The sequence below is a fragment of the Saccostrea echinata genome, unplaced genomic scaffold, assembly GCF_033153115.1.
Source record: "Saccostrea echinata isolate AGI-Se365-2 ecotype Australia unplaced genomic scaffold, CSIRO_AGI_Sech_v1 ptg000016l, whole genome shotgun sequence".
Taxonomy (NCBI): Eukaryota; Metazoa; Mollusca; class Bivalvia; order Ostreida; family Ostreidae; genus Saccostrea; species Saccostrea echinata.
In genome coordinates this window covers 16,388,592-16,415,099 of record NW_026889765.1, presented here as the reverse complement: position 1 = coordinate 16,415,099, position 26,508 = coordinate 16,388,592, and the positions used below count along the sequence as shown (strand labels likewise).

Below are 26,508 nucleotides of genomic sequence, written 5' to 3'. Positions count from 1 at the left end.
ATAAAGAAAAAGCTTGTGTAACATCTGGTCTGAAAATTTAAAAATTTTCGATATCTTTGATATCTCTAGAATGTTTCATGGTTTTCTTAATTTGTATCCCTTTTAAGTATGGCTCCGTGTAAAAATCATGCAGGGGGTGATATACATGGGGGGTTTCAGAATTTTTTCAAACTTTGCATGTTGGTAGGGTATGCTAAGATACTACAAAAAATAAAATGATTTTTTATCAATTCTGTGTCTGGTTGCCATGGCAACAGTTAAACTGTTTTCGGTAAAATATGGCTGAAATTTCCTCTAAAAATAGGCAAAAATATCAATATTTCATATGAAATTAAAAGAAAATCAGACAATAAATCACATTTTTGTTTATTTCTCATTCAAATACAGCTCAAATAGTAACTTTTCATAATTAATCAAAATATTTCCATGTCCAGTAAAATGTTCTAATTTTAAGCTGAAAAGGGGAGATAATCCATATTGAAAAAAACAGCAAAATATCAATTTTTTGAGGATTTTCAGCTATCAAAAAATTAAAAAACCCTACAGCCAAACCAAAAGGCCATGCTAGTTTCATAGACACCATACCCTATAGAAAATAAAATAATTAAAACATTTTTGTGCAAATGATTATTATTTTCCAAAATGATTGACGAGTTTCATTCAAAAAATGGCAATTTCCCTTTTTTTGTCACAGTCCAATATATGCCATATATGTATGCATGTAAAAGGAAATTGACATTTCAACACAATTTCTTTACATTTCCAAACTCAAATACAACACAATTATTTACTTATCTTAATTAATCTAAATATTTTCATGACCTGTAAGATGTTCCAATTTTAAGCTGAAAAGGGAGATAATCCATATTGACAAAAACAGCAAAATATCAATTTTTTGAGGATTTTCAGCTATCAAAAAATTAAAAAACCCAACAGCCAAACCAAAAGGTCATGCTAATTTCATAGACACCATACCCTATAGCAAATAAAATAATAAAAACATTTTTGCGCAAATGATTATTATTTTCCCAAAACGATTGATGAGTTTCATATAAAAAATGGCAATTTCCCTTTTTTTGTCACAGTACAATAACTATGCCCTATACACATATCATGAATATATACCAGGTATGCATGTAAGAATAAATTGACATTTCAAAAAATTTTTCTCAATTTTCTAATTTGAAATACAACACAATTTTACTTTTCATTTAATCAAAATATTTTCATGACCAGTAAAATGTTCTAATTTTAAGCTGAAAAGGGAGATAATCCATATTTACAAAAACAGTATCATATCCCATTTTTGAGGGTTTTTTTCAGCCTATAAGTTTTTTTTAAAGTCCAACAGCCAATGCAAATCAAAAGGTCACGCTTGTTTCGCACACACCATACCCTATGGGTATGATACATAGGGTATTATACAAAAATTGAAATTGCATTTATTTATTTATTTTAGGGGGGGTGTTAATATATTGATCCAACAACCATCGAGGGACAATATTTACTTCCTTCTTTAGGATCGGTGAATGCATACATTTAGGCAAGCCAAACCATTGTAATGACCTCAAAAACAGAAATAATTGTATAATATACAACTTGACTTTTATTTTAATGATAATATGAAAATCATTTTATGTTTCCCTCTTGGTTACACCTTTCAATATACACCACAAGAATTTTGATCGAATTTTAACTGCATGCAATTACATGTATTAATTAAATGAATGATGTTTTTTTACACATCATTACAAAGTCATCTGCTTCTTTTCCATTCAATTTTACCAGTTTATCCCACATCAAAATTATTAATTACTGGTACATGTATCAAAATCATTAATTGATAGATGTAAACAAAATTTTAATAGTTTACATCTTTTAAGATGAAATAATGCTGAACAAAATATCAGTAATCTCCGATGCTTCTCTTTTGTAGTAACTGACTGTCCTTTGTTTATTTATGAGTCTCTTCTAGTGAAATATAAAACTGTAACCTAAAGGTGCTGAAGATCCATGGGAGATGAAAGTCCATGCCTGATTATCTTTATCCAAGTACCAGCATTCTTTGAACTCTAATCTTTGTTATTCCTAAAATAATAGTTACATATAATTATCATTTACCAAATTAAAACTCATTGTTCTACATTGATTTAAAGGTATTAAAGGGTTTTTTTAAATTTATAAATTACATGGAATCTCAAGTTTATGTAATGCAGTAATTTCATGTAAAATCTCAAATGGTTGCATGTGCATGGCATGTGGTCCCCCACCTTTGGAGTCTTATTAGTTGGTGGTGTGCAATGATGTTTTTCTTGCTGTCTCAAAAATACTGTCAGCTTTTCCTTCATAACCATGATGCAAACCATCTTGCGCATTCTGTGAAAATGATATAGGGTTTCATTTCAAAAGTATATAATTCAAATTACTAACTTATGAAATATGTAAAATATCTTTACCATATTTTCTATCATTTATGTCTCAGGTTTTAACCATATTACAATTTAAACTGTAACCAGTTATGAATTCTATAATCTTGCTACTGATTAAATTAAAACTACAAAATGAAATACCCGGTACTCTCACAGTACCTGTTATAAAACACTTTTGGGTCTTCCCTTTTCATTCTATCTCTTCAGTCAAACAAGTTCTTGATCATTCTGAAAAACAACAAGGAATATTTTTCATCTAGATTTATATGCAATATGACATACAGAGAGAGATTAGGTATAAAGACAACTAAATATACCTATTTAACAACCCTAAATTAAATTTACCTGGTGATTCCAAAGCACAGTACACTGTTTTCCAAATACACTAGCCTGATTAAAAATGTTGGGCCAGTAAAAATGTAAGTCAGCAATAGCTTGACAAGACTAATAGAATTTTCAGTGATATATCTTTTACAAATTATACCATCAGTAATGTTAAAAAATGTGCATAAACAGCCTTGTCTGAAAAATTATATATTTATTAAATAAATCAAGCTTTTTGGTGGTTTTTATATCTTGGTTGATTTTTTTTTCTGTCCATACTTGATTTTGTTATTTAGTTATCATTTCTGACTAGTGCCATGTTGACATGGGTAGAGCAAACAAGAGGCCCATTGGCAGATTTTTCTAATATACATTCATATGTAAAACTTTGATCCCCATTGCGGTCCTACCCTATCCCAGGGGTTCATGATTTCAACAGATTTGAATCTACACTACTTGAGGATTCTTCAATATATACATGTATCTGTACGACTAATCATGGCTTTGCTGTTCTTAAAAAGAAGAATTATCACTATCTAGTGTGAAACTTTGATCCCCCATTGTGGCCCTATACTACCAGTATGTCTAGTTCTTGAGAAGAAGATTTCTAAAGATTGTAAATGTTACCTAGTATCTACATTTTTAAAGCCCCATGCTACCGCTACTTTTCACAAAAGTTTCAACCCTTTTGGCCCAGTTTTTCATGAGAAAAAGATTGATAAAGTTTTTTACATATATATTTCTACATGTAACTTTGATTGCTTATTGCGGCCAATCCATATCCCTTGGGGTCATGATCCGAGCAAACTTCCCACTACATTATGTAATAAAGCTTTCACATAAGTTTCATCTTTTCTGTTCCAGTGGTTCTTGAGAGGAAGATTTTTGAAAGATTCATTAAATTTTAACTAATTTTTAATTATCTCCCCTTGAAAGAGGGCAAGGCTCTTCATTTGAACAACACTGAATCTCCTTCATCCAAGGATGCTTTGTGGCAAATATGGTTGAAATTTGCCATTCTGGAAGAAGATGAAAATGTGAAAAGTTTTAAACAAAGATGACAATGACACCTGGAACAACAACAGACAATTGACAAAGTGTGATCAGAAAAGCTTACTGGAGCCTTTGGCTCCGGTGAGCTAAAAAATCAAAACCTATCACATAAAGCTATACTTCTTTTAATTAGTAAAATTTACATGTTCATTTTCAAATTTGAATTACCATAAACCTGGGGCCTAAAATAAAAATTAATTTGTTTGCAGTTGCCTACCCATGCACTGAAAATGCACCCGACCCAAACTTTTTTTTTTCAGCCATTTTGTATTATTATTTTTTGTTAAGTTTCAGTTTTTCAGGATATTGAAAATGTTCTATTTTTTATTTTTGTTTTTATCAAGTGAAGCTTATTTATGTTAAGTAAGCCTTGAAGTATGAATATCTCTATAATTTGTTATCTAATAAAAGTCTGAAAAATAACTTATTTTTTTAAAAAAAAAAACCTACGTATCCACTCTAAAAATTATAGGTTGGCAACTGCAAACAAAGAATTTTTTAAGCTAATGGCCCAGGCCTTCCCACTGAATCCCTTAAATTTGGCCACGTTAAATAATGGTTGTTGTATGGGACATGTATTGATTAATGATGAGAGCACAGACAATGTTCCATACTTATATGATGATAAAATGTTCTATTGTTAAGATGATATTCTCCTACAGACCCGGTTTAATGAAAGAATATGTATTAGCAATGTTATGTAGCAAAACAAACCGGGCAATAAGTATTATTTAGAGAATGAGACGGGTTCTGTATCGTAGATACAAATTTGGGGGTGGACGAGTGCATAGCACTAGTCTCCGCCCCCAGATTTGTATCTACGATACAGAACCTGTCGAGTTCTCTAAATGATTTGTGACATGATCAATCAAGAAAAAGCACCGCCCACTTTATAGCTGTGCAGCATTCAAACTACTGCCAGTGTTTGTTTGTTCTCTCTGTAGATGAGGCCTTGATGGGGAGTATGCCTCCGCAGTAGATATATATTTCCATGGACAATGTAAGATTTAGTCAGATTAGTTTTGAAAACGGGGGAGACGTTGTCTTAATTGATAAGGTGGACAATTTAACCTTGCCGTAGATGGAGACTGATCCTTATTTATTTCAGGGGTCTTAAAATCTCAGTTTAACTAGATACACATGCAGGCGATACAAACAGTTCTTCAATGAACTTTGATGTCACAAATTTTTATTTTCTTATTGAAATGCGACATTAAATTTAAAAACGAATTAAGAGAAAGAGATGTGCAGCAGTCGTCAGCGATAAGAATTTAAGATGAAATGTTAAAAAAAAATGCTCAAAATGGACTTGAATGAGTTTGCACGAGAAGAGTGGAAAATGGGGGGGGGGTGACTGTGCGAAGTTCACATAATGTATGCTGCACCCGTGAACCCATTGGCTTAACTATTTTGGAGGGGACCCCAAAAAAGCAGGGAAAGCAAACAGGTTTTCAGAAATTTATTAAACATAGGATGCTTTCCATAACTGCGAATTTTCCTTTTTGTTTGGATCGAAATAACATGTAGATTCTGTGTGGAATAATTTTTTAAAAATTGAGAAATTTTGATATTTTAATATACATTTTTTGATATTGATATTGATATTTTGATATACATTGCTAGGGATATATTTCTCCAAATTTTATAATAAGATAAAACTCAGCATTTATTATTTGTACTTGCTTTTGATAAATTGAATCAGATTTATTTTTAGACTGTGCTGTATTTTAGATACAGAATAGTTGGCTAATACAAAACACTGAGCTATCGTGTCATAACTAACTCTGGTAAATGCATTTACTCTGAATAATTCAGAGATTTCTGACTATCAACATGGCATGTAAATTTGAATCGTATAAAAAAACCTTGACAAAAAGTGTTGAACTCTTACATTATATGGATTAATTTCTGGGGGTGAAAGGTATCCCTGTGACAAAAAAAGGTTAACTTTGTTATTATTAACTTGACGCTTATTTTTCATTGCAATTTCATTTATTTCCTCCAAAATCATTTCAGAGTGTTTCCACCATTTTCTGCTACATTGCGAGAATATGGATGGCATTCTAACTGTGGTCAGGGCCTGTCCCAAGACACAGTAACATTATTCAAACATATATATGTGTAAGATGTCATTTTTTTCAAAATGGACATGATATTGATATATGTAGGAACTGGCCATCCCCAACAATTTTCCAAATACATACTTTACTGTATAAAATATCAATAACCATACATAAGAAGTAAATTTAAATTAAATCCTACCTATCAAGCTGTTCAAACAGCTGTCCAAATGTACCGGTGGCGCCGGTACATTATCTTCCATCTCCAAGTTGAGTATGCTGACACAGTCGGACTGCAACTCCTCTCTGAGGGCTTACTCTTGGATTCTGGTGGATTAACTTAGAAGCTAAACTTCCGACATAGACCATACTGATGTCAGTAATAAGGAAAATTGCTGATACCCTTATCAACACGATGACAGTAATATTCCCAAGCTACACTTTTTCGTTTCACAGATTTTTTTTCCTCTTAATTTACACGAGCTCCATGTCCAATCTGTTCTTGTAAATTCCTTTCAATCATTTTTAATCAATTCACACAGATATTTGCAATGAACACCACATGATGCATCAAAATAACTTTGCAGAGTACAGCTTTTCATGGAGGCCGCCATTTTTTTTACTACCGCCACCTATATAAATTTCCTAAGGGAGATAACTCATACGAAGAATCTTCACAAATTCCAGATTTTTAACACCCTGTATCTTTTCAATCCTTTGTTTGCACAAAAATATTAGAGTAAATTTAATTTACACTTTCTATTTTCACTGTAATTATGTGTTTAGATTTTATACATCTTCTTGGGTTTAGAAGAAATTATTTTCTGAAATATGCACTATTTACACACTATCCATACAAAATTACCCCTGGAGTACCCTATCCCTAGCTATATGAAAAAAGAAGAATTATAACAAATCCATTCGTTATCATTCATTCTAGACCCAAATGAATATATTAAACTCAGTTTTAATGAATTTGCAGATTATCGATGTAGCGCCTTTTCTGTGCTACCTGCATGATTTTTACGCGGAGCCTTACTTAAATCTAAAGTGTACTGATTAAGCATATATAGAATATTATTTAGTTTTTATTTAGTTTTTTGGTTTTGTTTTGTTTTTTGTTTTTTTTTTTTTTTAGTTTTCTTGTGTGTAAACATATGAATTTAGAGTTTACTTATCAAATATGCCAGGAAAATGTGTATTTTGATACGATTCACCGGTGAACCGGTCGAAATGTCTTGCCGTGAACTGATTAGCATTTCTGTATATACAAGTATCTATTATATATATATATATATATATATATATATATATATATATATATATATATATATATATATATATATATATATATATATATATATATATATATATATATATATTTACTATATTTTCTGTGTTTTTAATTTGTGTGTGTGCAGGGAATGGAAAATTTTCCATCAAAAATATATAACAAAATTGCACAATAACATTTTTTTTAATGCAAGGGTATTTAAAGTGTTCTGCTGTAAAGATGACGAAAGAATTTATCATTGTTTAAATGCGGTTTTGTGGTGATTAAATCCGGATTGCAAATTCGTTAGTGAAACATTTAACCACCACACAGTTTAAGCCATGAACTCCGAATATCCATCATCATTTACTTTCATGAAAGATGGGCAATTTTCTTTTTTCCAAACAGATATGTTCAATTAATGACCAATAGGTCCTGTTATATTTTTAATCAAATTGCAAAGATATACTTTTTTAAAAATGAGAAGAACTCACTGATTGGAAATTTTGTCCTGATATGTGGAAATGGTTAGTTTTACCTCCTTTCTCAAGCATTAGATGCTTTAAAGTGATTGAAGCATATTTCAAAGAATTGAGGTTCATGATAAGCCTAAAGCGCAAATATGCATGTACTCTCTATATTAAAAGTTAAAAAGTAATGCATATAATTATTTTTGTTCATAACTTTATAGTAGAAGGTAGCATAATAACTAAATTATGCCATTGTTAATAATACTTTTGAGAATTTCAGACAAATTATTAAACGTCACAAAGGTGGCAACACACGACAAACTGTTTTACAGACTTTTTATTCATTGAAGGAGGATAAGATAAGGTGTTCTAGTGATGAGAGGATTATGGAAAGAAATAAGCAATTTAATGGGTAACTGGGCTATCAAAATATTTACTGCATTAATATTAAATTATTTTTGTCCATAACTTTATAGTAGAAGGAAGCATAATAAGTAAATTATGCAAATATATGAAGTCAAAACAGGAGTATGACCTTTTTTTATTGACATTTATTATTTTGGCTGTTTGCCTTAAAATATAACTATAGCTTACACATTTATATTCCAGTATGTACAAAGTCATGATGAGATACCACGAATGAAAAACATTAGAAATTACCTTTAATTTGTATGTATATTACTGAAAATTATCCGGGGATTTTGAGTGAAATTTCCACATTCTAGTTCCAAGTCGCAGTTGGTAAAAGTACAAATTCTGCATACCTGGTCAAGAGAGGATTGTACGTTATGCTTTTTGACATGCAAATTTTGTCATTGTCGAGATTTTGGATCACGTGCGCATATGGCTTTTTGTCAACATAGAACCTACATAAACTCGATAATATTGCTATTGCAATTATATTTGTCTACAAATCTAGAATTATAGACAAGGTAAGTAAATATATTTATATATTTTTTTTCTAAAACAGGTGGCAATTACATGTACTAATTTGATGCATCGCAAAAAATCACCACTTTTTCAACTAAGAAATAACTGCTTTTGAAAGGAAATGATAGCAAATTATCTTGATTTTTATTATTATTTAATATAAATACATTACGGATATAGAGGATAATAACCTATATTCAGTTACAACATCAATACGCTAAAATACAATAACAAATTGAATGTAATTTGATGAAAACTCAGTTGTTGTTTTTTAAAGATAATTTTATGTGTGTATTTATCTTCTTTTTAAATGTTGAATAATAAACTTTGGATTATTCAAATTGAACTTATTTTCACTGTATGCATTTAATTTATTAATCTCCAAATCCCATACAAAACTGTTTCCTAAGACAAAATATTTTTAAAAGAAAAAAATTCGAGGGTTAAATCCACTTGTATTCAAAATAGTTCAAATTAAATAATGTTATATTTTGCATTATAATACCCTATAATTTTAAAAGCATTACGTTTTGTTTGTAACGAAATTTAAAATAGCTTCTTTTTTCATTGACAGATGAAAGCATTCCTTATTGTTTTGTTGACTGTGTTTGTGATCGGTAAGTCTCATAAGGAGCTTAATTTATGTAATTGCTAGCGCTCTCGAGCGCTAGCAACTACGTTAGTCTATATTTCTGGAATACGCATGCTCGACTTCACGGTCGGGCATTCTGGGAAAACTACTGAAGATAGACTGTACGATGATAATTTCGTTTTATCATAAAAAAAAATTGATATGGTCCGAATTCTGAATTTCTTAATTTATTGTATAACCTATGATTAAAAGTACAAGAAAATTTGGGTCATATAATGCCAAGATTGTAGAGATCATTCAACTGGTAAAACCTAGCTTTCCTTAAAGCTAACCATGTATACTACCTTCCTAGATAATTCCGGCAAGCTCAGAAACAAACCCAGGAAATCTTTCAGAGTATGTCGGAAAGACACGAGAAGCGATTGATACAATGCAGTAGCACTGATATAATTATAATTCTTTAATTTCTCATTTTCCTTTTTTGACGGAAAAGCCCGAGTAATGATCCGATTGTTATTGCTGGCGCTCTCGAGCTAGCAATAACTCGAGATGTATGCTCGACTTCATGGTAGGGCATTCTGGGAATACTACTTGTAGATAAATTGTCAATTTCGTTTTTTAATCTGAAAATACATATGATCTGAAGTTTCGCGTTTTGTTGTCTAATCTTAAATAAACGTTCAAAAGGTAACAGTAAATGCCAAAATTGTACAGATCAATTATAATTTCTAAAATTATAATTAAAAAAAACTGGCTATTTTTAACTATCTTCCTGGATCTTTCCGGCAAGCTCGGAATAACAACCTCGGATATGTTTTCCGAGCTTGCCGGAAAGGCCCGAAAGGATGCGATTGCTACAAAACAGTACCATACTGGACTGTTTTTAAACTAGGTGTTCATTGGTTCTACTTATCTCTTATTTTTCATGATCACTTCAAAATTGAAATTACAGTAAACTACAGAATGCTTAAAGCACAGTTAATAGTTCATGCCATTGCCAATGTGAAAACCCACTCAAAACAAAGCTTTGAAGTTCATTATTGTAATGTTTTATGACTTTGGGTATCCCGAATTTAATCCAACAATAGCCTTTTTTGTAAATAGTCTGATGAATATTCTGTATTAAGCACTGAATAGCTGATACATTCACCATTCTGATATTAAGACATATCCCCCCAACACTACCTCCAGTGTACCACTGTGTCTTCCTATTAATAATTAGGGACGACCATTTGATTCTGAAGGGGCTGGGGGAAGATTTTGGAAATAAATAATCTGTCCTCAAAAAAGTTGAAAATAAATAACTGTCTTTCCACGAACGGCAAGAAAATAAATAATCTGTCAATGACTATAACTATTTAACACCCCCCCCCCCCCGTCCCTCTTTGAAATTTTTGTTTTTGTTTTTGTTTTGTTTTTGTTTTTGGTCAAACTTTTTCGATTAAGAAGAAAATAAATAATCTGTCCTTGATCATTTTGAAAATAAATAATCTGTCCTTGACTGGCATGAAAATAAATAATCTGACTCGAAAGATTTTGCCAGACCCCCCCCCCTCCTTAGAATCAAATGATCGTCCCCTTAATCGATTCAGCAAATAAATCCAATAATTCAGATATCTAATTCTGTGGTTTTTGATAGCTACAGCGCTAGCTCACCTATCTTTTTAAAAGATAAGCTTGTATACACTCTAAATCCACCAAGACATCCTTGTAACCGAGGGGTAAAGAAATTATATAAGCTTCCCTAGACTCTATCGAAGTGTAGTTATTGAGCTAAAATACGAAAAATATGTTACGGTTTTGAATTCTAGCTTTAGAATTTACACCATTCTAATGTAATATCATGTACATGTAGCATTTCATAAAATATACCTTTACATTTCACAGTTTTTCACTATATCTTAAGATTTCGTCAACACTTGAAAATGAATAAATGTTGTTATAAATAAATAATGTTATACAATTAACCATGATAAATCTGGCAGATGCACAAATATTAATGTAATGTTCGGAAACAAAATACAGTAGTAGCTTAAATTTACAATGTACATATACCATATTAATGTAAAACTTGTGTCAGTAAAAGAAAAAGTTAAATTGCATTATCTGACCGTTAAAACAATGTCATACGCTTTTAAAATTGTTGTTTGTTTATTTACAGACACATCCAGTGGGGATAGTCGTTTTCGTATCTTTGATTATAGCAGTCGCGTGCGTTCGTGGGAGGAAGCACGTGCTGCATGCCGGAGACTCGGTCGAGGCTGGGACTTGGTGAAAATTAATAACAGAAGGGAGGATAATATTGTCAAAACATTTCTGAGGGAGGAGTGTAGTAAGAAACTTTATCAAATAGGATTTAATTAACGATATAATGCAAGCATATATAGTATCGCTTTTGAAAGAGGTGGAAAAATAATTGACAACTTACCAGAAAAAAAATATTTAACAAGCAAATAATAATAATAATAATAATAATAATAATGAAGGGGAGATTGTCTAAATTTTTCTTTGATGGAGGGGTCCATCTTTAAAACTCTGATATATCAACATCGCAGGATTTTACTTTACTTCTAAATAAAAAGTGGGGTGGGGTGAGGAGTGGCCTTTCAATGAATATTTTCATGCAAGCTAAAACTTTACATTTGGTAAAAAGTAATGGGGACACCTACTCGATTCTATGTGCCTAAATACTGAGAGTTTAAGTTCAGAGAATGTATGTAAACTTTTATCGTGTATCTATATTTCTTCTTCAATTATTTTGTATTCTTGTGCTTTGTTTTGGACAACCATTTGATTCTTGGGGACAGATTTCGGAAATACAATCATGGTCCTCGAAAAGTTCATAAATAATATATTAATCTATCCTAAAAGAAACTCTCTGATCTGGACACTCTTTCCTACCCACAAACACGACTCTAAACAGAGTTTTCGAGTTTGGGAATACCATTTCCTCTATCATTTTTTTTCTCACTTCTTTGCTTGTCGAACTTTTTTCAGTGAGTAAAATGTCCTGTAAAAGCAAAAAAAAAAAAAAAAAAAAAAAAAAAAATTAATAATGATAATTTGACATGAATCAATTTGTCCTTCCCCCTTCTTCAGAATCAAATGTCATATCCTAATATTATATACTTTAAAACGCTGCATCTCCTAGCATTTTCAAAGTAAACAAAAGAAATTATGAAGAAGTTTTTAAAATAATTCCTCCCATGTATTTATTCGAAACAGGTAATTACGGTGATGGTTGGTTTATTGGCGGCAAATCTACAAACGGCAGATGGAGATGGGCAGATAATTCTTTGATGACGTATACCAACTTTCCTCGATCCAATTCTGCTTTTCTTACCCGGGGCCCCCCACAGTCGACCGTCATTAACTATGCTGTTATTTTCAAGAATGATTTTCAGTGGGGATACGTGGCTCCCCGTCCGTCACCGAGGATGGGGTACATTTGTGAAAAACAATGTCGTTTGGTTTGGGGACCTGTCTAGGACCTGCTACATCCAGTTTCATGTAAATGCATGAACATGTTACCATGGAAATAAATACAAGTAATTTCGAACTCTTAATCGTCATCATTTTTTAAAAACTGTTTCATATCTTGATTCTCATATCGTAATTTTTAAAAAAATGTTTCTTTAAATTCATTCGAATAAATCTAATCCGCCCTTTATGTCTTTATGTCAGTATTGAAAATATATTATACCTGTGATTACGCGACATCGTAATTAGATTTGAATATTTACAGAAAAGATAGGAAGGACTTTTCTTACATCATCCAATTCTGTTTCTATTTCTTTCTGAGTTTGGCTTCAAAAAGCTGAATTTCACTCTACAAACAGTACACAACACTAAATTGAGATCATATTGATTTAAGATATTCTTTTAATTTAAAAACTTGCAATATAAAGGTCAACTGGTTCTAGGTTTTTAAGTTTGTCAAAACACTGAATTACGTTTTCATTTCTTTCTATTAACACCCCAAGTAAAAGAAAGGGAGGGGGTTATTCATTTCTTCAAACTCAAATGCTTTAAACCTGGAGAGATATATATATATATATATATATATATATATATATATATATATATATATAGCACAATTTACAACTATAAAAATTCAAACTAACATAACTGCCCTTAAGTGAAGAAATCTAGGGAAATCCAAAAACTTGCTTTCGATGCCGATGGAATTCTCACTACACGGTCATTGAGAATGGAAGTGAGATACAGTTATTGTAGATCTTTTTTATGAAGTACTTCAAATTTGCTGGTTTTTTGAAGCAAAATTAACCTCGAAAAACTAGTATATTTATCAAAATGTGAAGAGAATTTCAATAATAAACAGGGAATAAAATAGAGTATATTTATATGAATTAAAAAATTATTTAAAAAGCTCTTTTAATGATAAACAATAAAAATGTAATTATTTCACCATAAATTCTAGTGTTATGCTGGTTTCTAGGGCTGTGCAATAATATCGATATTCCGGTATTTTGCGATTCGTTAACAAAAAATATCGTACTGCGATACGTTTTTCCAGTACCAATATACCGGCAAAATGCTTGGGCTATAGATTTATAAAATAAAATGTGAAATTTAAGATGTCAGAAACGTTTTCAATTGTGCCAAACAGTACCAAACGTTAAGGGTTTTTAATTGTTGTATGGTTGCATTTCGTTGCCAAACTGTATTGAAATCATGTAGAACTTTTTTGTAACAACGTATTTATTAAAGTTTTATACACTCTGCTTATAAATGGGAGTAAATAGAATAAGGAAAGAGATATTTATCTGATATCGCCATACAGTTCCAAATATCGCAATATATCGCAATACGAAATTCCCAGCCGATACCCAGACCTAGGTTACTGGTTTCCATAGCAACAGCACAAAAAAAAAAAACTTTCTTGCTTTTTCTATCATATCCTTTGTTCTGAAAATTTTTTATATGAGTTTTGACCAAATTTATTTTTATGCCACTTTCCACATTTTTTAACTAAATGCTCTATGCTTGCTGATTTTGACTCTTAAATAATACCCATCTTTTTTTACAGTTCGCATTTTTTGACTCAATCCAATGTCACATTTTTTTTAAATACTACTAGAATGATTCTATTTATTTAAGAGGAGTTCCAGAATGGCAATCTAGTTGTTATTGTAACGAAGACTATTACAGATTTTCCCTGACCCCTACCCCCGCCCTTTTGGTGCCCCATACCCTATAAGCTTCATTGAAGGAGATGGGGGAACAAGGCGTGCAGATTGCCTATAGCATCAGATATATAAAAATTATATTCAATTTGTGAATTTAGCATTAAAAGTAAAGTTCTCGTTATTGAAATTTATGAAATTACGATGAACAAAACTTTTCTGAGGTAAATTTTTTCTGCTAATTTTTTTTTCTGTCATTTAAAAAGTAACGTGGTACTCTCGGGGTTCAAACTCTGCAATAAAAACTCCGAGTATCATTTTCCTTTGAGACCAACGCGGTAACCACTATGCTACAACAACTCTTGATGAACAGCGGCATTTAAATCATGTTTGTGATATGACCCTTGAAAAATTGGACCAAGTATTTCTCGGAAAGATACGAATGTTGTGTCATAAAAGTGTATTTTTCAGTTATATTTTTGTTAACCGAAAAATGTACGTTTTTAAGCAAACTTTAAGGATAAATGTTCAAAAAAATGAAGCAAAAACCCACTCATATCGAAAAGTTGTGTTATGGTATGAGAATATTGTCCTTTTTTGCCCTTTTTAGTGCGTGTATGCTATAGGCAAATATAGGCAAATATTTTCAATCTTTGTGAGATTTTTGCAAATTTTGGAGATTTTACATAAATATACCTTAATGTTAGATGAAATATCGAAGAAGATTTTGTTATAGTTGAAATTTAATTTTTCACCTAGCTTCATGTTTTCGCACAATAGGCAGTTCATTCGCCTTGTTCGCCCATCTTCTTTAGACAAAATCTTTGCATTACAGACTTTTACAACTTATTTTCCAAAGTACTTTGGGTATAACATTTATAAATAATAAATAACAACGCACTAAGCAAAATTAGTATGTATAAGCCAGTCAGTTTAAAGAGCCCGTGCATGCACGTAATTTCGAAAATTTCCATCCCCAGGCAGTTCAGATTCAAATTTGTTCATACCCCCCCCCCCCCCCCAGGAGTAAGTTGGAGCCACGTTTACAATGGGGGACCACAGTTTGACATAAAAATATAGGCTAAAATATTTAAAAATCTTTTTCTTAAGTACAGCAAAGCCATGATTAGTTATATTGATAGGGATGTATCTTTAGGTAGTGTAGATTCAAGTTTGTTAAAATTGTGACCCCCAGAGGTAGGGTGGGGTCAAATCTTTACAAAAAATATTCTTCACAAGAAGGGCATGCGCAAAGCCAAGATTAGTCATATGAGTATGGAAGCATCCTCAGATAGTGTAGATTCAAGTTTGTTCATGACACCTGGGGGTAGGTTTAGGCCAAAACAGGGACCAAAGTTTACATAGCATTCTATAATTTAAAAAAAATCTGTTAACGAAGAATAAAGGGGCCACATTGACTAAGGTGAGCGTTGTGGTCCATGGGTCTCTTGTCTTTACTCCTCAACAAAATATTAACAGCAATTAAGGCGAAACTTCATTAGTACTGTACAACAATATATTCGAGAGGTAGTGTTTATCAGATGCAGATTATTAAAATTTCCAAGGAGTTTTTAGAAATTTGAAATCACCAAAATCAATAGCATCAAAATGTACGACTTTTCAACATTATTTACAACCATTCCCGACGATAAATTAAAGTCCAGCGTTTTTGATGTCATAAACAGCTGCTTTTTCAATAAAAAATGGAACCCGTAAATTTTCCCCCTTGTCATTGGGTACAAATTGCGCCCCGTTATTAGCAGATCTATATATTTTCATATATTCATATGAGGCAGAATGTATTCAAAAACCACATAAAAATAAGTTTCTTGCTATAGTATTCAATTCAACATTTAGATGTATCGACGACGTTTTGAAAATTAACAATATTCATTTTCATTCCTACGTTGATTCGATATTTCCCTTTAAACTCGATATAAAAGATTTCACAGAGTTTCGCATATCTATTTCATATTAGGATATTATTAATTTTTGCTATATTAGAAAAGGGCTTTAATGGCAACCTAACAACAAAATTGATGACTTTCCTATCGTCAACTTCCCTAAATTAAGTTATTTAATTTGCAATATAACATTATCGACTGCATATGGAGTTTAATGTAGTATGTCTCCTAAAATCGTCGCAAACCACGGCCAAAATGTACGATTCTCTCCCATTCTCCTAGGAGAGAGTTCTTTCTCCGGACCGTGGCTTGAGACGATGGTCTCCTAATTGATTCGATAAAAAGAGCATGCTATTCGTAAGAACAATTTTGAGGCAAGTTTTGACAAATAAGTTGATGGTACAAGGATGTCAACAGTCCCGTATAATATCAACATTACGCAAATTGTATGGTCGATACAATGACCTGTTAGCAAAAACAATGGATTGTTAAGTCAGGTGTTGACTGGCGTTTTTCATTCAAATCGTTTGGCCATTTATTTTCACACTGAAGCCTAGAAAGTGAAGGAAAGCAGCTCAATCCCAACCCCACTCCAACGCCACCCACTCAGGCAAGAAATAAGTTTTCATAATAGTTTTTCAATAATGGAAGATAATTTTGATGTCATGATCGAATTGTGCAATTGTGTGATTTGATGCATTCTGATGTCAAAGATTTCTGGACTTGGGATTGCACCCATACTCGCTCCTATAATTTGTTTGTAATATTTTCCATCAAATTCGAAGTAATTACTTGTTTTCCAAGACGCATTTCGGTAAGAACGTTAGATCCTTAGGGTTAGGATATGGAATATCTAATTCCGTTTTATTGGCCTGTGTGTAAGCCTCGTTAACTGAAGAGAGAAGTTCGTTGAATTCCATATTTGTGCACATGCTAGTCACATCATAAGTAATTAATAATGCCTTTAATTTCTTAAAGCTAAACTGACCATTAATCAGAGCGTTGTAAACGTTTTTAGGTAGTTTGTGGGTTTTTAGAAAAGGTATAAATGCCCACATTTAAGTGAAGGTTTTTTGTCATTAAGAAACTTGTAAGTGTCTATGCCCACTGACCCATTTGTGTGCATTTCGGAAAGTTTATTTTGAATGTTTTCATGCAGTTTGGGCATGTTGGGTTCAGATACTTGCATAAAGTGTTCAGATTGCAGTTGGCGTTGTGCTTCTAAGACATACTGATCCCTGTTCATGATGACAATTGTGTTGCTTCTCTCTGCTTTTTTTAATAACAATGTCATTGTTATTTTTAAGAGATAAGATAGCTTCACTTTCGGAATTTAGGATGTTCGGTCTCTTTTTGACAATTTCCATTGAGGAAAATTCCAGTTTTGTTTTTTCTATATATTCCTCGAGTTCGTTGCATGTAAAAGGCGGTTTAACACCAGATTTTGTTTTAAAGGGGTGAATTGCAATGTTGTCTCCCGTGTCAAAGTGAAATTTGCATCTGAGTTTTCTGGCAAATTCTTCAAAATCTTTGAGAAGTAGGCTTTTAGCATTGTTGCTTTTTGGCGTCGGAATGAATTTTAGGCCTTTGCTCAATAGGGAGAGTTCATGTTTGGATAAGTTGTGCCTTGATAGGTTTAGGACAAACTTTCCCTCTGTGGCCGTAGCATTTTTACAGCGAGCTTTAACTCCCCGTAGATAATTACAGAAGCGTTTAGCAGTTTTGCATTGTAATTCGCCGAGCCATATAGATAGAGGGGCAGCAGGTGGTAAATATTATAGCGAGGCGCTATAGTTCATCAATGAGCATTTTGATGAAATAAGATTTCCGTCTAATTATCAATAAGTGTTGATAGATTAGAGGATAGGAGGAGTGTGTGGCTATAAGAAACTGATAGCCAGATTTTGGAGATAGAAAGTAAAGTAAAGCTGCTCAATCACAACCCCATATCTCAAGCCACCCACTCATGCAAGAAATACTAAAGTTTTCATGCTTTTAGGAAAGAACTCTAGGTTTTTACAGATTTCTGCTTTGGATATTGGGGGAGTGGCTGGGGTAGTTCATGTTGTGTAGATTTGCAAACGAAGGTTACACATGTATTTTACGCACACATCCGTGTACGCGTTCAATGTACACTGTACATACGATATATGAAAGCCCTATTTCTCTCACACAGGACATGCAAGAGTTACACACTTTTTTGTACAGTCTATACAGTGTTGGCATGAACAGTTCTAGATTAAACGTATCGGATTAATTCAACTATATACAGTGTTTACAGTGGTTTACCTTTCATCATTTTCAACTTGCATAGTTTCGAGCTCGAGCGTACAAGCATACATGGTAGTCAGGTAGTTACGCCAATTAGTATGTAGAAATAATATAAGATTCTGCATGTATCTGCCGTGCCATGTACTGTATGCATATACATGTACATGTAATATCGTGTTGTTGTTGTTGTTTTCTTTCTAATCCTTGTTTATCAAGGATCTTTTTTTGTTTGTTTTGGTAGATCCCTCTTAATTAAGCCTAAAATGTTTGGGTGTGCCCCCCTCCCGGATTATATTCCCCGAAAGGCTACTAACTAAAAGCAACGTCTACTTATCACACCCAATTAAGGGGGTCTTCTAAGGGATACAGATTGACTTACTTGTATGAATAAACTACCTGAAATTAATTTATTAATCTCTTCACATCGTACAGAGATACATGTATACATAAACAATGGTGACAAATGGAAAAAACGTGTTTTATAGCATGCGTGAGTATGGAGGTAGACAAATAGTACAATTAAAGATATATATACATGTATTCACTAGTTAATTCGAGGAGCACATTTTAGTAATATTTCTAATAAATGTATACAGTTTTCTTAAAAAGGTTTGTTTTTCTGAATTCATTATTTCTCTGAATACAGTAATGTTTTTTAAATTGTAATTGCTTTTGCGATAAACATGTTTTTCTTGGTGTCTTCTACCTATTCCCACTTTTAAAAATCTTAATTCCACCTATTCTCACTTGCAAATAACAATATACATGTAATAGATATTTTGATACGAAGTTAATTTGTTTTTATAGCAATTAGGTTAGTTACATCCCACCATAGATTCGCCTGTATTTCGTACACCTTAAGACAGAAAATAAATAGCTTCAAGAAATTTTATTTCTTAAAATAAATGGATTTAAGAAAAAAAAGATTTAATGCATTTAAATATCTGGATTTTAGAAAATAAAATAAATAGATTTACAAAGCAAATATGATTAAATGCACATAAATATCTTCTTTTTTGAACATGTTAACCCTTAAGAGTGAATTTAAAATAAGCGGACTTAAGATTTTTTTCCTTTAATTTGCTTAAAACTAACAATATCATTTTAGCCTCAGATCAGATTTACAATAATATTAAAAAAAAAAACGAATTAACCTGGCCTCAATCCCAACAGGATTTAATTAATTCTTATATAATAATTATATGTTTACAAGGTTAACTATTTGTTTACACAAGTATTCCACCTATTCCCACAATTTTTTTTTTTACCTTTTCCTAACTGTTTTATTTTTACCTTTTACCTTTTCCTAACTGTTTTATATTTTAGTTGAAAGAATTCAAGAATTTTGGCTAGTCAATGTTGAGCAGATTCAGCTATCAATACAGTATTAACAAGTTAAATTGATGCAAAGCATAAAATCGGCCACAAAAATATATTTTTCATTTTGAAGTATTTTTCACAAAAAGGAGTCCAAAGAAAAAAATCCAAGTAGAAAAAGTGTATGATACATTTCTTAACCTTGTTTTACTTTTCTGTGCACATTTTTTACACTTTGATTTTAAATTCAGTGATCAGTTGTTAAATACTTATCCGAGGAAATAAATTCATTGATATGAAAATCGGACTGAGATAAAGGAAAGGAATGTAATAGCAGCAAATTATTTGATTCAAGGACAAATGCAACAAATATCTACAATGATTTTGAATGTCTGAAAGTTGACAAAAGGGACGTATAATCTTTAATACTTGCTGATACATGTACCAGTGATAATCAGTGTTGTAATAGATATGTATGTGAAGTGCAGAAAAAATCTCACTTGCAACTGCAGTGTATATTCAAAACAAAATTCAGTTCTTATTCCAATTCATTAATTATTTCAGGCACTGTAATTCATACTCGGAAACTCAATACCTTTTGTTTTCACATCTTACGCACGCCCAGGTTAGGGAGCAGTTTATGAAACAACGTTTTGTAAAATCATTAAATTAATAGATATCTCACGAGAAATGAAAAAAAAAAAAAATGAAACAATAATAACAACCATTTAGACTTAGAATTAAGCAATTTTTAAAAACTTTTATTCATAACTTTTATGCATGTTATCAATATGGAAGCAATGAAAAAAAAAAGAGAGTCTCATTTCCCCATGGGCATATTCTACTATGTAACACAACCACAAGGAGATCGGCCGCTGCTGCGGTCGATAATAACAGTTATTGGCATATTAGAGTGCAAATACATGTAATTTAAAATATTTTAAATTCCTTCAAATGTTGTTCAAACATATCAGATATAGATGGTAAACCAGTTGGCATAGTGTATTGAAAAAAGTTCTATAAGTCATTTAAATAAATTGAAAATGAAAAGATGACAGATTTTCTCCTTGTCTGGCTCCATTTTTACATTAAAAAAAACCCCAGTAACCTTATTATCATAAACTATTCTTGACTTGATTTGATCATTTTTCCATTAACATTGCTTGAACTTGAATTTAAGTGTATTAAAGAAAAACACTTTCATGAAAAATAATATTACAAATTCCCCATCAATACTATTTAACAACTTGAAAATATTGATATTTTTTAAGTACATGTACAAAAATACAATGTGTAGATAAAAAAAAAATGTATTGTCAGTATTCCTATTTTTTAAATATTCATTTATTTGTTTATTTGTCTATTTATTTATTGTAATTACTTTTTTTATCAATTAAATAAAGTTGAATGAAATTTAATGTATTTATCTGATTAATTTATCAAATACTTATCCACGTAAGCACAAGTAAATCTACCTGTACCCCTTCCGGACTTTTGCATATCATTTCCGACATTTTTTTTTAAATTTCATTTCCGACAGTTTTTATTCTCATATCCGACATTTATTATTATTATTTTATTATGTTCATTTCCAGAATTTTTGCAGGGTACCTCTCTGCCAAAATGTTAACCAAGTAGGTGGAAATGGAATTTTAAAAGACTTTATTTCAAACCACATTTTCAAAATATGCGTTATAATTTCCATCCTAACATATCTGATTTCAAACTTAAACTGAGCATTTGAAAAGGAGATGAGCGAAAGTTTACAACACTTATAAGTGCTCAGGGAAAGAAAAATCTTTTATTATTTTCGCTTCAATGATAGCTGGACAAAACTCTTTATTTGGATTTCAAAGATTTATTCATGATTTATTCTTTAAAATTTTCATATAAGTGAAGTCTCCAATCTTGCTTTCATTGCCGAAAAGTACCACCTGAAAAATGTCGGAGATGAAAACTTGAAAATGTCGGAAATGAAAACTATAAAATGTCGGAAATGAAAAATTGAAAATTTTAAAAAATTCCGGAAATGAAATGCAGCCTACTCCTTAGAGGGACCCTTAATGGAGTGTTATAATTACTAAGTCTAGTTGTCCCCCGTCCCATAGCTGAACTGACGTAATGGCTTCCCTCTTTTTTGTACAAATTTGTACAATTAAACGAGATGTCTTTTAAGTTGGTATGAAAAATAGTTCTTGAATGAATTTTGTGAAACGTGTAACAAGTGCAGTCTTTCAGAGGGATTCAAAAATTTTCAAGTAAACTGATAGAGTGCACAATATATCTTTTCTCAACAATGAGGAGATAATTTTAAGGAAATGATTGAAGAAAAAATGGGATGCAGTCATAAAGAATTTAATTGCTTGAATGTTAAAACGATAGTGTCTGCCGGGTTATACTTTGTATGCTCTTAAATGGACATTTCGTTTGAAATTGTTTTTATTACAGATTAGGACAGGGCACAATTTTTAACAATCCTTGTGAATTGTATACAGCAAACATTTTTCTACTTTCTTGTCAGAAAATATGAAGTATGTGTACTATTTACAAATTATGAAGTAAAGATGCATCAACTCCCTTCAGTACTCTCAGTACTTTAGTATTATAACTCATCAGCGAAGCCAGTGATATAAATTTTATACGATCCCATCAAATGAAAGATGAATTTCAAAATTTATAATGATTGTAAATGGTTAACACCATTAACTGGTAAATGGAGAAAAAACGGAAAACAAATAAATTGTTAGTTAACTATTTCATATACTAAACATCCTAAATGGGTGCTCTCCCTTTGCACGAAGTCTTCAGGGTGAGGAGGTAAAGAAATATTCGTCGGAAAATTTGGTTTGCGAGGGAGAAAGCAAGAGAATTTTTAGGAGACACTAAAACCAGAGTCCTATTTCTTCCTTTTTGTAGCAGTTCTATTTGTATAAAGGTAAGAACTGGAAAGGTTTATGCATTATACAACAAAACGTTGTGGTGATATGGGTTTCTAAAATTACGTGAAAAAGGAGGGAGACACAAAAACTTGGTTTAGGAGGGAGACAAAAAGCAGTGGAATATAATACGAAATTAAATCAAACTCAAAGGTTCTGCTTGGATTTTATATAAGTACTTGTTCAAGTAAAATTTTCTGTACCTTTAAGAAAACAAAACAAAAAAAAAAAACCATTTAGTCAAGAGAAGGTTGGAATCACGGGAGATCTTACCTGCTCTGTTCTCTACTACACATATAAAAATACACAAGTTACCCGAAATAACCCAAAACTGCAGTCCAAGTTGTTCAATTCGGTTTCGGTTCCATTTTTCTGGATTTCGGTTCAACAGGTTGGGCACAGTTCCTTTTTGAGGAAGTATTACTATAAAACGGGATTATTCCTCTTTTCAGTAATAAAAAACATTACTGTATACGGGAATTTTCATTGTATTTTTAAAATTATGCATCAAATCCGTTTATTAAATAAAAAGTGCATGAAAAATACGATGTGATGTGTTTAAACTTTATTACACCAACCTCGCTGACAAAAAATTCAGTCCTTTAGTGCTGCAGACAGGAGTAAGATGAGATTTAATCGTACGACATCATGAGTATTCTTCAAACCAGTGTGAATATTCAATCTCACAATTATAACACAGATAAGCTTCCGTAAGAAATTTATATCGTAGAAATATTTCATCACTCTTTTTCAGCATTTTGCAGCAATAAATATTGTAGTTTTGAACATACATATACACTTAATAGAATATAAATATTTAGAGGATGTGAAAATATTCTTGCTCTTAATCTTTTATTCAAAGCAAACACGAGAATAGAGGGTAAATGAGTGAAAATTCCCGTATACAGTAATGTTTTTTATTACTGAAAGGAGGAATAATCCCGTTTTATAGTAATACTTCCCCGAAAAAGGAACTGTGCCCAACTTGTTCAAGTCTGGTTAATATATTTAGAATCTGTTTAATACAAACCTTGGCATCAAAATCAAAAGAATGATGACAATAACGGTGATAAATAAACATCACAACTGAAATCTACTTCATTCCTGACCATGACAAAACACTTGCCACGAAAGGATTAGATAATTATCAAAATGAGCAGGAATGGTCAGGTTGTGGCTAATAGTAGGTCAAGTAGTCCTAAACACCGATGTCTAGATGTTAATATGGTTGAAGACTTGTTTTCAATGTGAATTTAACGTAACAAATAAAGATATTTCATTGACAAGTAAAATCCATGAAATTAAGGTTTAAAATAGATGTAAATAACCGAACCTAAAAACCCGAAACCTAACCGAAAATTTACAGAACCGACTTGACCAGAAAAATTTTGGAACCATATAAGACAGCCCTACCTGTGGTTAGGTAGATTTCAAACAAAACTAAACAGGTCTGGTATAAACACTAGTTTTAGCTATGAAGCTTAAATAACCTACAGTAGCTTTAAATTTACTTGAAGTAGCTTTATATAGCTATTTCAGTGCAACATTTCTTAAGTTCCCTTTTTTTTTTAAATAAACAAAAAAAGTGCAAGTATATGGTTACTAATATTTCTAGTAATAAAATGCTGTATTGCATCAATTTTTTTTGCTCAATACATGTACACAGCCCTACATCCTGAAAAAAATGCTAATTTTAGAAAAAAGTATGATTTAGTAGCGAAATAAAGCACTTCAGGTAGGTAAATAAAGCTATGAGGGTAATTCAAGCTATTTAGCTAAATCTAGTGATTGTTCCAGACCTGAATAAGGCAGTTCAAAAATATCAGTTGTGTTTTATCTTTAAAACTGTAAGAAATTGATAGAGTTGAGTGTCTGCATGAGAAAAAATTATGTTGTAGATGAACTGATAAAAGGAGAAAATGAACTTCAACAGAATGCCCCTGCATCCCCAATTCCCCTCTCCCTCACACCTACCCCCTAATGCAGGCCCTCCGCCCATGCCACCCAACCCAGGACACCCAGGACACATACCCCAGGGCATGCCCCCACCCCCACACTTACCACAGCACATGGCTCATGGAGGAGGACATAGTGGGCCTGACCTTGGGAGAAATGATGGCATGATGATGCAAGGACATTATACGAACCAGGTAATTTCGTAATTCAGCCAAAACAAATTATTGGATTTGTTTGAAATTTTTTGTTATTTTGTCCTCAGAAAGGCTTCTTTTAAATGCTCTTTTTGTTTTGAATCAAACTGCAATACACTGTATAGAACTGGAATATCTCGCAATTCTAATTGAATAGCAGAACTGCAAATTTCTTTAAAAATTGGACAACTAAAGAAATTATCCCTTCTACTGTAATTGTACACCTGTATAAGGTATAGAAATTTAGTATACAATATTGAGTTTAATTTGTGACAATTAAAGCACTTACATTTGATGAAAACTAATTCAGAAACTTTCAAAAACTCTGCGAAGGGAAATAACTCTTCTGTTAAGAGAAGTTATCTCTGTTTTTTTTTTTTATTTTGCCCTAGGATGTATATTCAGGTGGAGGGGATCCAAACCAAGATTTCATGGAGATGAATAATATCCTGGTAGATGGTGGAGATAGGTTTGGTGTGTCCACTCTCTGCTATGATACTCAGGAGTTACTCTGGATGGGAAATCAGGGGGTGAGTATAAATGGACTAGAACAATTTTCTGTGTTTTATTGTAGAAGTACAGTAAACTTTGTCCATAACTGTCAACAGTTGGTTCCATGAAAGTTGGCCTGATAAGTCATGATTGTGGAATGCAGGAAAATGTTTATTAGGGCCCCGCAAGGATTTGTGGGTGTCCTATAGTAATCACTTTGTCAGTCGGTCTGTCCAGATGTTCGTCTGTCATTCTTCTGTCCACAAGTTTTCTGTTTTTTCTAATAACATTTTGTTTAGTTGACCAATTAAGTTCAAATTTGTTATGTTGGTTGAATAGGCAGTAGGACATATTTTGATGCTAAGTTTGAATCTCTATGTCATCCAATTTGGAGCTGGGGAGGTTACGTAGATTCCTTAACTTATACCAGGGCAAAGAGAGATAACTGCTGAGAATCTTCCTATTGTAAACTATGAAAGCTACAACTAATCCCGTGGGATTAATTAACTTTCCTCTTGAAGAAAATCCAAAGCATTATCTGTTTCTATCAAATTGAGATTAATTGACATTTCTGTGTGCAAGTGAAGTTTGTTTTGAAGTTAAGGTCAATTCTGAATGATGTTTACATCCTTTGAAATGTGGATTTAAATAATGTTCATACTTTATTTTGCTAAAATACACAATGAGTTATGATTTTATTGAATTCTAAAAACAAATTTAAGATATACATAATGATATCTTTTTTTATTATTTTTTTTTTTTAAATTTGTTTTTTTTTCTTTCTTTTTTTTTACTGCCTTAAATGTAAATTCACGAACACTATTAATTTTAACAGGTAGTCAGATAATAACCTCATTCTATCATTACTGAAAAAGATCTTTTGTAAACTTGGAAGAAAAGGATGAGAGAGCAGTACAATTATTCCCCTGGGATTAATTATCTTGCCTAGTGCAGAATATTTTAAAGGCTTATCTTTATTTGTCACTTTAAAGCTATACATGCCATATCTGAGCTAAAAAATAAAAATACAAGATTGAGTGTAGATAAACATGATATATGTTATTTACGTTCAAATTAACGAGGCCAAGTCTAATTCAAGTGCGCATGACTTTGCGCAGCTTTTTAGTTTCATGCAGTTGTAGGGGCAACATAACACCTAT

The 26,508-nt window shown here is 31.9% G+C and overlaps 2 protein-coding genes and 1 long non-coding RNA gene across 3 annotated transcripts in view; 2 read left to right on the top strand and 1 right to left on the bottom strand.

Annotated features, from left to right (window-relative positions):
- Positions 1-1,761: 1,761 nt before the first annotated feature.
- Positions 1,762-6,127, bottom strand: LOC133188515 (uncharacterized). The gene is made up of 4 exons (XR_009721299.1): positions 6,069-6,127; positions 2,589-2,657; positions 2,271-2,376; positions 1,762-2,088 (listed from the first exon to the last, which is right to left on the bottom strand). It is a non-coding gene; the product is annotated as an uncharacterized LOC133188515 (long non-coding RNA).
- A 2,986-nt stretch (positions 6,128-9,113) lies between these two features.
- Positions 9,114-12,639, top strand: LOC133188185 (uncharacterized). Its single transcript, XM_061323564.1, has 3 exons — positions 9,114-9,156; positions 11,293-11,463; positions 12,357-12,639. Exons 1-3 carry the CDS (start codon positions 9,114-9,116, stop codon positions 12,617-12,619), a joined length of 477 nt encoding a protein of 158 aa, XP_061179548.1. The 3' UTR covers positions 12,620-12,639.
- A 9,989-nt stretch (positions 12,640-22,628) lies between these two features.
- Positions 22,629-26,508, top strand: part of LOC133188513 (PAN2-PAN3 deadenylation complex catalytic subunit PAN2-like) — a 57,788-nt gene continuing 53,908 nt past the window's right edge. Inside the window, exons 1-3 of the mRNA XM_061323980.1 lie at positions 22,629-22,705; positions 24,605-24,856; positions 25,249-25,386. Of these exons, the coding sequence (XP_061179964.1) occupies positions 24,626-24,856; positions 25,249-25,386 (369 nt within the window). The 5' untranslated portion in view covers positions 22,629-22,705; positions 24,605-24,625. The remainder of the gene's footprint in view (positions 22,706-24,604; positions 24,857-25,248; positions 25,387-26,508) is intronic.